Source organism: Heterocephalus glaber, unplaced genomic scaffold, assembly GCF_053883595.1.
Source record: "Heterocephalus glaber isolate CG9 unplaced genomic scaffold, H.glaber_assembly_v1.0 deba00001509, whole genome shotgun sequence".
In the NCBI taxonomy this organism is placed as follows: Eukaryota; Metazoa; Chordata; class Mammalia; order Rodentia; family Bathyergidae; genus Heterocephalus; species Heterocephalus glaber.
In genome coordinates, this window is record NW_028258325.1 from 40,061,272 (window position 1) to 40,073,644 (window position 12,373).

Consider the following 12,373-nt stretch of genomic DNA (forward strand, 5'->3'; position numbering starts at 1 on the left):
TACAAAGACTTTGTTTCTATTTTTTCATTTTCACATGTTAATTCCGTTCCCTTCTTTCAAGTCCCCTACCCCTCCCACTTCCCCTTCCGCTTTGCCCCTTTTATTCCTATTTCACATTGTCTATTATACCTTTTAGTCCATATTTACACTTTCAGTTTCTCACACTAGAGAAACTATTCAATATTTACACATGTGTGTCCTATTTATTTCACTTAAGAGTATCACCTCAATGTGCATCCTTTTAGCTATAAATGGATTGCTCATTTTTTATGGCTGAGCAGTACACCATTTTATTTTTAAAAACACACCACATTTTCTTTATCCAGTCTCCAGTTGATGACCAATTGAGCTGCTTGCAAGTTTTAGCTATTACAAATTGCGCTGCTATGAACATGGGTCCACATGTATCACTGTGGTATGATTCTTTTAATTTTTGGAGGAAGATACCCAGCAGGGGAATAGCTAGATCAAATGGGATTTCCAGTCCTAGTTCTTTGAGGTATCTCCATACTGATTTCCGCAGTGGTTGTATCAGTCTACATTCCCACCAGCAGTGGAACAGGGTCCTCTTTCCCCACAGCCCCACCAGCATTTGTTATTAGTTAATTTCATGATAGCAGCCATTCTTTCTGGGGTGAGGTGGAATCTCAGCATTATTTTCATTTGCATCTCTTAAATGACCAGTGATGTTGAACATTTTTTCATATGTTTCTTTGCTATTTCTACTTCTTTGTCTGAGAAATGTCTGTTCATTTCAGATGCTCATTTTTGGATCGGGTCTAGAAATTTGGGTGGTTTGATTTTTTTAAGTAGTTTATAGATTCTAGATAGCACACCTTTGTCTGAGGAACAGCAGGTGAAGATTTTTTCCCACATTATGGGTCATCTTTTCACACTGCTGGAGGTTTCTCTTACTGTGCAGAAGCTTTTTAATAAGAAGAGATCCCACTTGTTCATTGTTTGTGCTAGTTCATGGGCAACTGAGGTTTTGTTCATAGAATCTTTTCCTATACCAATGTCTTCAAGAGTTCTACCTAACCTCTGTTACAGCCAGTTCAGTGTTTCTATTTTAATATTTAGATCTTTAATCCATTTCGACTTTAGTTTAGTGCATGGTGAGAGATATATGTCTAGTTTTAAACTTTGATAAATTGAAACCCAATTTTTTTTCCAGCACCATTTATTAAAAAGGCTATCTTTCCTCCAGTGAGGGTGTTTGGCTCCTTTGTCGAGGATGAGTTAACTGAGTGTGTCTGCAGTAGATGCAGTAGTTTCTGCATCTTCTACTCTGTTCCACTGGACCTCAGGTCTGTTTCTTTGCCAGTACCATACTGTTTTTATCACAGTAGCTTTGTAGTATAGTTTCAATTTGGGGGTTGTGATACCCCCTGCCATGTCTCTGTTACCTAGAGTTGCTTTTGCTATCCTGGGTCTCTTCGTGTTCCAAATGAATTTTTAGATTGTTTTCTCAAGGTCTGTGAAGTATGCTGTTGGAATTTCAATTGGGATTGCATTGAATGTATATAGCAGTTTTGGAAGTATGGCCATTTTCACTATGTTGATCCTTCCTACCCAGGAGCAAGGGATGTCATTCTATTTTTTGATATCATCTTCAATCTCTCTTTTCAAAGTGCTATAGTTTTCAGAGAACAGGTCTTTGATTTCTTTTGTTGGGTTGACTCCTAAGTATTTCAGTTTTATCAATGCTATTGTGATAGGAATTGTTTGCCCTATTTCTGTCTCGGTGAGTCTGTTGTTCGTGTAGAAGAAAGCTATTGATTTTTGTGTGTTGACCTTGTATCCAGCTACTTTACTGAATTTGGTTATTAAGTCTAGAAGACTTTTGGTGGAGTTCTTGGGGTCTTCTATATAGAGTATCATGTCATCTGCAAATAATGACAATTTGACTTCTTCATTTCCTATCTTCATTCCTTTTATTTCTATCTCTTGTCTAATTGCAGTGGCTAATGTTTCCAGACTATATTGAACAAGACTGGTGATAGTGGACATCCTTGTCTTGTTCCTGATTTGAGTGTGAAGGATTTCAGCTTTTGACCATTTAGTATGATATTGGCTGTTGGTTTTTCATAGATGGCTTTTATCAGATTGAGATAGAGACCATCTGTTCTAATTGTGTAGGGTTTTTATCATAAATGCATGTTGGATTTTGTCAAATGCTTTTTCAGCATCTAAGGAGATAATCATATGGTTTTTGTCCCTGGCTCTATTGATATAGTGTATTACATTGATTGATTTGTGTATGTTGTACCATCCCTGCATTCCTGGGATTAATCCCACTTGGTCAGGGTGTATGATCTTGATGATCTTCCGTATTCTATTTGCCAGTATCTTATTAAAGATTTTTGCATTAGTGACATTGGCCTGTAATTCTCTTTTTCGATTGGGTCTTTTTCTGCTTTGGGGATGAAAGTGATGCTTGCTTCCAGGGATGAATTTGGGAGTATTGCTTCCCTTTCAATTTCATTGAAGTGTTTAAACAGTAGTGGCAGCAGTTCCTCTCTAAATGTCTTGTAGAATTCAGCAGTGAAGCCATCAGGACCTGGGCTTTTCTTAGTTGCTAAGTTTTTAATTATATTTTCAATTTCTTTGATGGATATTGTGTTGTTTAGAATTTTTAAGTCTTCTTCAATCAACTATGGTAATTCATACATATCTAGGAATCTGTCAGTTTCTTCCATATTTTCCATCTTATTGGCATATAGGTTCTTGAAGTAGGTATTGATGAGCCTCTGGATTTCTGCTGGGTCCATTGTAATTTCACCCTTTTCATTCCTAACTGCATGGATTTGGGCCTTTTCTTTCCTTTTACTGATAAGGTTGGCTAAGGGTTTGTCAATTTTGTTGATTCGTTCGAAGAACCAACTTTTGGCTTCATTAATTTTTTGTATTATTCTCTTAGTCTCCATTGCATTGATTTCTCCTCTGATCTTTATAATTTCCTCCCTTGTATGAGCTTTGGGTTTGTCCTGCTCTTCTTTTTCTAGAAGCTTGAGGTTCAGCCTCAGGTTGTTTAATTGGGCTAGCTCTGTTTTCCTGACTATTCACTGCTATGAATTTCCCTTGTAAGACTGCTTTCATTGTGTCCCATAGATTCCGATATGTTGTACTGTCATTGTCATTTAATTGTAGGAACTGTCTGATTTCTTCTTTAATTTCCTCTGTGACCCATTGGTTATTCAGAAGTGTGTTGTTCAATTTCCATGTGTTTATGAAATTCTTGTGGTATCTTTTGCTCTTGATCTCCAATTTCATCGCACTGTGGTCTGATAATATACAAAGGATAACTTCAATTCCTTTGCACTTACTTAAACATGTTCTATGTGTGAATATGTGGTCTATTTTGGAGAACAACCTGTGAGCAGCTGAAAAGAATGTGTATTCTGATTTTGTGGAGTAGAACACTCTGTAAACATCTGATAAGTTCATTTATTCAAGAGTTTGATTGAGTTCTAGTATTTTGTTGTTTATTTTTTGTCTAGCTGATCTATCCATTTGTGACAGTGGCACATTGAGGTCCCCCACTACTATTGAATTAGTGCATATATGACTTTTCATGTCCATTAGTATTTGTTTTATATAGTTGGGTGCACTAGTGTTTGGTGCATATATATTTATGATTGTTATCTCTTCCTGTTGGATTGTTCCCTTTACAAGCATGTAGCATCCTTCTTTGTCTCTCTTAATCAGGGTTGGTTTGAAATCCACTTGATCTTCAAAGAGGATAGGTACTCCTGCTGTTTTTCGGGATCCTGTCAGTTGGAATATTGTTTTCCACCCTTTAACTTTCAGTCTATGAGTTTCTTTTTGAATTAAGTGTGTTTCTTTTATGCAGCATATTGTTGGATTTTGCCTCTTGACCCATTCTGCCAGTCCATTTCTTTTAATTCGTGAATTGAGACCATTAATATTGATGGTTATAACTGATATGTATTGACTTATCATTGTCATGACTTTTTCATTTTGTTGGATTCTCCCCCTTTACATTCAATTTCTTGTTGCACCCAATGGACTAATTCTGCTGTGCTTCCTGGGGTTGTGATCCTCATTGTCCTTTCCTAGGATATTGTTTAAAATTTTTTGGAGTGCTGGATTTGTATTCATGAAATTTCTGAGGTGCTCTTTGTTGTGAAAGTATCTTATTTCTCCATCAATTTTGAAAGATAGTTTTGCAGGGTACATCAATCTGAGTTGGAGGCTGTTTTCCTTTAGGGCTTGGGATATATCACTCCAAGCTCTTCTTGCCTTGATGGTTTGGATCATGATGTCTGCTGTGATTCTGATGGGCTTTCCTTTGTATGTGATTTGTTTCTTTTCTCTAACTGCTTGTAGAATTTTGTTCTTCTATTCAGTTTCTGGAATCTTAACTATTGTATGCCTATGTGTAGATTTTTTTTTATCACAGCTAGGTGGAGTCCTATATACCTCACTTATCTGTATGTCAAGTTCTTTTCCCCTGGTTGGGAAGTTTTCTGCCATTACTTCTTTGAACAGTTTTTTTATGTCATCTGCACTCTCTCCTGTTTCTTCATTGAGTCTGATCAGTCTTATGTTATTCTTCTTTGCATCATCTAGCAGCTGCTGGATTGATTTCTCATGGTCCCTTACATTTTTGAAGCAATTTTTCTTTTCCTGGTCACTAATTGCAATCTTATCTTCTATATCTGAAATTCTGTCCTCACATTGGCTTATTCTTCTGTATAGACTTTCAGTGGAGTTTTTTTTTTCAAACAGTCTGTTAATTTCTGTTGGAGATATCCTTGCTGGAGTACTTGGTGCTTCTGCTTGTTTGTACTGGCTGCCCTCTAGGTTTGCTATAGTTTTGCTATGGTATTGCCTATAACCCTCTTAGGAATTCTTTTCTCCTTCTGTGTTGTACCTGTTTCCTTTTCCTCTCTTGGTCTATTCTTTTTATGTAAATGACTCCAATAGCTTCATGAGAAATTTTCCATGAGGCAAAATCTTTCAGATTTTTTTTTGTATGGGATATCTTTACTACACTCATACTTGATTGCTAGTTTGGTTAGTAATCCTTTTTTATCTGTGGGGGATTGTTTCAGCCACCCCCTTGAATCCCAAAAGCTGTTGCGGTTCCAGTTCCTTGTATAAAATGCAGTAGTATTTGCAAACTATGCACATCCTCCCATATACTTTAAATCATCTCTAGGTAACTTAAATACCTAATATTGATGCCATATAAAAAGTTGTTACACTGTACCATTTGGGGAATAATGACAAGGAAAAAAACTTGTATATGTTCAGTATAGATAGAAATTTTTGTCTAATATTTTCAACCTTTGGATACAGGGGCTGACTATATAGAATTTTGCCTGAATATCATTTTATCAGACCTGAAGGCATTGTTTCATTGTCACTGTTGAGTCTAATGCCATTCTGATTCTTTTATAATCTTCATAATTTTTCCTTTCTATCACTTTTCTGTCATTTTAATGCATTTTGGGGGAAAAGCAGAAGTGAGATTTGAAAAGGCCATTTTTAACCAGAAATTCTGTTCTGGGCATTATATAGGCAAGATATGTATTTTACCTTTATGGATGAAGAAATAGTTAAAAGTCTTGGACACACTCACAGAGGTAGTTTCACTGCCTGCTGTGCAAGCAAAAGGACCTGAGTTTGATCCCTGGTACCAAAAAAACCCCAAGAAAACAGAGGTAGTAGCAGCAGGGGTTCAAGTCCAAGTTTGCCTGGTTCCAAAGGTTGATGCTTTTTCATTGTGTCTCCCTCCCTGATAATGCTTCTAGACTAGGACTTTTTTGCTTAACTATTGTATCATTGTCATCATCACCTTCATGTTTTCTCTTCAGTGGGTTTGATTCATTGGCTGTGTTCTGTGTAGAAACCATGTTGGTGGTAATAAGAATATTTTTGGGTCCAATCATTGAAGGATTAATTAGAACATTTTGAACTGCAGTAGTTGAAGGAACTGGTTTGACAGATGTGGACTGAGAAGATGGAATCTGCATGGTAAATCTTTGGCTTGTCACTGACACTGGAGTTGCCACTTTATTTGAGACAGACACTGTTTATGGGGCTGCTATAGTAGGAGTGGTAGGTCTGCTACTAACAGCACCAACACTTAACCAGGGAACTAGTGGTCCTTGATTAGGTCCCTTTTTTAATAAGGACTTCAGCTTATAGTTTGGAGCTCTTAAGCAGTATCTATCAGGTGGTAGTCTAGGTCCCACATATGGTTTAATCAGTGGCAGAGGTATTTGATTTTTCTGCCTTGCAATATCCAGTAAAAAAATCTCTTAGGGGAGGAGAGGTAAAAGACTGGTCAGCATGACACTGGATTGCCAGTCTGACATCATCTGCATCAACATTAGGTTTCTTAGCATGGCCTGAATAAATTTTTGCATCATCCAGAATTGTAGCCACAAACCGGAACACAAATTCAATATTTGATTTATAACCTTTGGTTCATACTCTGTGATTCCCATATCCTTTGGGATCTGTACCATCACCAATGCATCTCTTGGAGCGTTCTTGAGAGGTACCATCTCGCCGGACTCTAAATGGAGTTTTTAATATCCTGGAAATCTGTTTGCATCTGTTTTATGTATTCCATTTGTTTCCTATGTTGGGATTCCATCAGGTTCCTCAGCTCCTCTCTAGATTTATTAATCATGTCTTGAACTATGAACACAGTCTGCTGTTATCTGAGAAATTATTTCTGATTTCATTTTTTCCAGTTCCTCTTTTGTTGCCAGTTCAGGGAGTCCAGGTCATTGAGTACCAGAGTGTTCTATCTCGTTTCCCTTTGGGGTTGCTGTAGGTGATCTAGAAATCTGGTTTTGAGATTTTTGTATGTGTCTTCTCATTTTGATGGGGTGGGGGTGGGGTGGGGTGGTGCTGGTGCCCATGGGGCTCACCTCCTCTGTGCTGGGAGTGGTTGAATGGCAGGCTGGAAGCCCCTTCCTCTGCACTGAGAGTGGTGGATCCAGGGGCGGAAGCCCCTCCTCTGCACTGGCAGCGGTGGAACGGGGCCCAGAAGCCCCTTCCTCTGCACTAGGAGCCATGGAACAGCAGCCTGGAAGCCCCTTCCTCTGTGCTGGGAGCTGTGGAATGGTGGCCTGCAAGCCTCTTCCTCTGCTCTGGGAGCAGTGGTACAGCGGCCTGGGATGGCAGCCCGGGAGCCCCTTCCTCTGTGCCGCGAGTGGTGGAATGGTGGCCCGGAAGCCCCTTTCTCTCTGCAACCAGTGGAACCAGGAACAATAGTGTTTTGCTCATTGTTTCAGAGGGAGCAAATCTGGAAAAAGAGCAGATGATCATAAGGGAGAAAACCCAGAAACACTTGGATGACTATGCCAAACGAGGATTACGTACTTTATGTATAGCAAAGAAGGTGAGGCTTCTTAGTACACCTTTGTCTTTTTTTATTCCTCCCCTTGTTTAACCATTTAATGGAAAAACTGCCATGTATCAAACCCTAATCCAAGTATTGGGGAAAGTCCTTAAATTACTGTCTCTTTCCTAGCCTCTCCATTCCACGCACTAGTTGGTTGAATCCTGTTCCCAGTGTTTTGCCAGGAGACATGTCCACTGAGTGCTCACACATTTCAGTATATCTGCAAGGGCTTTCGTATATAAAAAGTTGTTTATCCTGGGTCAAAATCCTGGACCTGGCTTCCTTTGCAACTATCTACTCTATGTTATAGCATTAAATGTGCTTTGGAAAGAATGAGGTCGGAGACCAGCTTTTTCTTTCATAGGTTCTTGATAGTTTTTTTTTTCTTTAGTGACCATAAATATCAGAATCCAGGTAAATTTACTAGATTTCAATCTCATTACTAGTTATTATCCATTGAGAATAATATTGGGAAATAATATATCCTTTCTGAATAAAAATTTATTGAGAAAGAACTCCAAGAAATAATTTGAGGGATGTTATTACGGAAATATATTTCCTACCCCAATTCTAGTCTTTAGGGGCTATTTTAGGGAAACCAAAATCTTATGTAGACCCCAAAGAACTCACCCAATCAACTGCTTAAAGGATCATAACTTACACACAGTTGTAGGAACAATAAAGCATTCAAGACCACACCAATTCTCTTCTTTATTAGTTCAATGATCCTGTCTCTGATTAAAGAAGGCAGGGGGAGGCCCAATCAATGTCAATCTCTCTCAAATTACTTTGTGGGCAAGAACGGAGAGAAAGCAATTGCCTCACTCCTTCCACTCTACCCTGCTTTGTAAGAACTGAAAGGTAGATTTATCCCTTACAACAATTAATGACAAAGGTTCCTTGTCTGAGGATTCCACTTAAATTTTGTTGGGAATAAAGCTTCCTTGCTTTGCTCATATGGCCTCTTATTTTCACTTGTACAAATGATTCTCTATATCTACTAACCATCAAAGACATCAAAGGTGATATTGGCTACAGAATCCCTCAAATTGAAAGGTACTGCCCATACTTCCTTAACTGCACTGTTAGAATCACTCTGGATTTAACTACCAAGTGCAGGCTTGTCCTTACTGCATCCTCCTTAGTTTAGTTAAGTAGAATAAACAACTTTCACTATCAATAGTACCTAGCATTTCCCAGAGGAACTGAGCTATAGTGTTGCTCCCTCACCAGTGCTATAGTAGTCTCATCTCAGAGTTTGGAAAGTTTGTGAGCAGAACCTATGGAGCTAGCAAGATTGTGCCCAGAAGGAAGAATATCTGAATCAAGTTGATGGCTTGATATTTGCCAGAGGTCAGTCCTGGTAGGATTCTACGAGATCAAATGACTTGTCTCCTAGTTCTCTTTTCTTCCTCTCATAGGTCATGAGTGACACTGAATATGCAGAGTGGCTGAGGAATCATTTTTTGGCTGAAACCAGCATTGACAACAGGGAAGAATTACTAATTGAATCTGCCATGAGACTGGAGAACAAACTAACATTGCTTGGTAAGTAGAGTGTGCTGTATCTCCTAAACAGGGAATTTGGAAATGCACTGGTTGTCTCTAAATATATTATTCACCAGTGCTTTTTACCCCCAGTTTGAGCTAATAAATATATGTGGTTCTGCCTAGCCTATCCATTCCAATCTATACACAGCTTCTTCCAATCCATTCTATTTTGTTTTCCTCTGTAATGAACCAGACTTCATTTGTGGTGTTCATTGTTAAGAAGATCCTATAAACATCAACACCTAATACAGACTTTACAGCCAAATAAGTATCTTCCTGGTTTAAGAGAACAAATTTAAAGTATCTTACCAGGTATTGCACAATGTACTTAATATGCATTGTCTCTTCAAATTCTCACAATAAATGTCCATCTTATTTAGAAGAAACAGGCCACCGAGAAGTTCAGTGACTTTCTTAAATTCACCTGCTAGTAACTAACACTTAGTAACTAACTAACCAAACATGATACTCAGGTCTACCCAGATCTAGGGTCCGTGTTCTGCACCTTTAACTGGTCTAAGAAAAATCCATTTCTCTTCTCTGACTTTCAACCCGAGTTCACAACTGACATCTGTTATGATGGGCTGAGCTGCATTCTGGAATCATCTGAAAAGCTTTAAATGATACTGATGCCTGCATTCTATCCCCAGGGATTCTGATTCGCTTGGTCTGTTGTATGGCCTGGGCACTGGAATTGTTAAAAGTTTCCAAAGTAATTCTAAGGGTAGTCATGCTTGAAAACGACCACTTTAAATATGGATACATACATTCTAATAAAAGCACTCACATACCAAAAGACCAGCTTCTGAGCTCCAGCCCTTTATTTAGGAGAAAAATAATGATCTCACCTAGTATCTATCAAATAGAATAATGATGCTCCTCCTAAGTAGTTTCTCTATGACTTTGTAAGTAGCACAGGTTCACATTTCCCCATCAGCAATTCCAAAATCAAAAATGCTCCACGGGCTTAATGCCAAAACTCATTTGGCAGCAAAAATCAGGCTTGATTTAATGTAGCACTATTTATAGCATTTGTTAACCTAATTTGCATAAAGTTTGCTAGTTTTCATGTAGAAATATTAGTGTGCTTAATTAACAGGTATTACAAAATAACATAGGTACTATATTACCTTTTCAGAATATGAAAAGCTTTTTAATTCCAAAATACACATGGCCCCAGTTGTTTCAGAAAAGGACTTACATTATGAAAGAACATTGCAAATAGGCATTATATCTTATTGGCAAGAGCATTCTTTAAAAGCCTTTCCTTACCCTTCAGAGTGTCACAGAATTATAAAGTTCATAGGACAAGCTTACACAAATAATTCAATCAGACAATTCAACTTATAGATGAGAAAGCTAGACAAAAGAACAAGTAAGTTTGATAAATTCATCAATCCCTGAAGCTTCCTTCCCAAAACTCACTACCTTGAATAGGACTTTTGTCTGGCTCTTTGTAACTTGTTTAGATCTCTGCAATTTGCTGGAATGGTCTATATAGTTCAGGATTGAACTGGCCAAGGATGAAAATCTGTTATAGACAAGATGAGCTTTAGCTGGCTTTGGTTTCATTTGAGCCTTGTTGCAATTTGGTTATTCTTTTAGGTGCTACTGGCATTGAAGACCGGTTGCAGGAAGGAGTCCCTGAGTCTATAGAAGCTCTTCACAAAGCTGGGATCAAGATCTGGATGCTGACTGGGGATAAGCAGGAGACAGCTGTCAACATAGCTTATGCATGCAAACTACTGGAGCCCAATGACAAGCTCTTTATCCTTAATTCCCAAAGTAAAGTATGTATAATGAGACAAAACCAATCCCTCTGTTTTTCAAAGCTAATGACACATTTGGAATTTAATTTATATAAGGAGAAAGACAAGCTGGTAACCTTTAGTTTATTAATATTTATTCTCTCAGGTGACCTAACTCAGATTTGAGAGAATGCCACAGTTTTTCTAAGGGCTTGATGGAAAATCATAATGAGTCAGAGAAATCAATGCTAAATAAAATCATTACAAGAATGATTCCTTCTTTTAAAATGTGTTTTCCCCTCCACAATGGATTATGCAGGGTTTGACAAGACAACCCAAAATTACAAAATATATCAGGTCTTGAGACAGGAATCTACCTCCCTTTCAAGTGGAGGATGAGTGATAATTTCTATTGGGATCAGGTAAATTAATATTTTTGTTATTTATAAAAAAGATCGCAGTGTAATTATGCCCTCTTGTGGTAATTGTTAAATAGTGCTCCTGCGAACGAAAAAGAAAAAAGTTGTTTTTAAAAAAGAAAGTTTAGGCCCAGCCTTTCTTTCTCCAAAATTTCCTCCCATTAAATTCTATCACCAACATTCCAATGACTTAAATGGGCATTTAGTCCCTCCCCCCCAGAAGATTCCTTGCATAATGATACTCTCCATGATTTGTGCAAATTACTTAATTGTGCTTAGAAAGCTTTCATCCTCCTTCCTCCACAGTGAGACTTAGCCAGTGGCATCATTGCATCAGAGCAGCTTGTCATCTCTGAAATTTTCTGGAATGTCCCTTTGGACATCTCAAACCTGTGTCACAGGCTGCCCCTTTTGGCTGATTGTGCTTTTATGATCAGGACTCCATTAGCAGTAAGCTGGGTCATATATGTTGAGGAAAGCAGAGTTTTCTCTATTCAACACACAATAGGTTCTTCTTTACAGCTGGCTGTGACCTACAATCACTAGCCGGCACCCCATACTGGCAGGGGCTGAGTCCAAGAAAATTCTAATCAAATTAGTCACAAAAAAAAAGATGTAGCCTGAGGGGGTGGTAAAACCAGGGCACAAATGGTTGGCCTGCCTGACCAGGCATGTGACCTTGGTGAGGGACTTCCTCCTATGTCTCTTTCCTTACCTGTGGTATGAGAATGATGCTGGTGTCATGGGAATGTTGTGGGGATTAAGAAAATATAGATTGCTGAAGGGTCCAGAGATAGTGGAAAAAAGGACAAGTAATCAGTTATTAGTGTTTAATTTTGACTTAGAGGGCTTTTTTTAACATGAAAAAGTTTTAATTTAATCTTGATTATAATACCTGGTCATGATTAAACAAACAATACAAAAACTATAAAGAAGGTAAAAGAATAAAATTTTCCCCAAGAGAAAAATCTCTGTTGACACCGTGAGATTCTTTTAGATGGTTCCAGAGTCTGCAGGCACATGAGACCTGACACAGTATTGTATGCCTCAGGGACCTGGAGCTCCTCAGGGACATCAGGGAGAAAGGCTTCTCATACCTGTGATAAGAGACTCTGTGAACTATGTCATGAAGAGCAGGGTGCAGCATGGCCTAGCTCAGTTACATAAAATCACACTTCACATCTCAGGATGATTTTGGCCCCCCACACAGGGATACTTGGCAATCGACAATGTCTGGGGACGTTTTGGTTGTCACACCTGGTATCTAG

General features: G+C 38.4%; 1 protein-coding gene and 1 pseudogene across 6 annotated transcripts in view; one reads left to right on the top strand and one right to left on the bottom strand.

Moving 5' to 3' along the window:
• The window catches only part of Atp10d (ATPase phospholipid transporting 10D (putative)), a 117,545-nt gene that overhangs the window by 78,432 nt on the left and 26,740 nt on the right, over positions 1 to 12,373 (top strand). For all 5 annotated transcript variants that reach the window (XM_004849763.4, XM_087187860.1, XM_004849765.4 and 2 more), the window contains 3 exons: positions 7,278 to 7,384; positions 8,809 to 8,935; positions 10,544 to 10,728. In XM_004849763.4, coding sequence (XP_004849820.2) covers positions 7,278 to 7,384; positions 8,809 to 8,935; positions 10,544 to 10,728 — 419 coding nt within the window. The remainder of the gene's footprint in view (positions 1 to 7,277; positions 7,385 to 8,808; positions 8,936 to 10,543; positions 10,729 to 12,373) is intronic.
• Positions 100 to 6,563, bottom strand: LOC147825135 (transcription initiation factor TFIID subunit 9B pseudogene; annotated as a pseudogene). Its single transcript, XR_015441409.1, has one exon. The product of XR_015441409.1 is annotated as a transcription initiation factor TFIID subunit 9B pseudogene (transcript).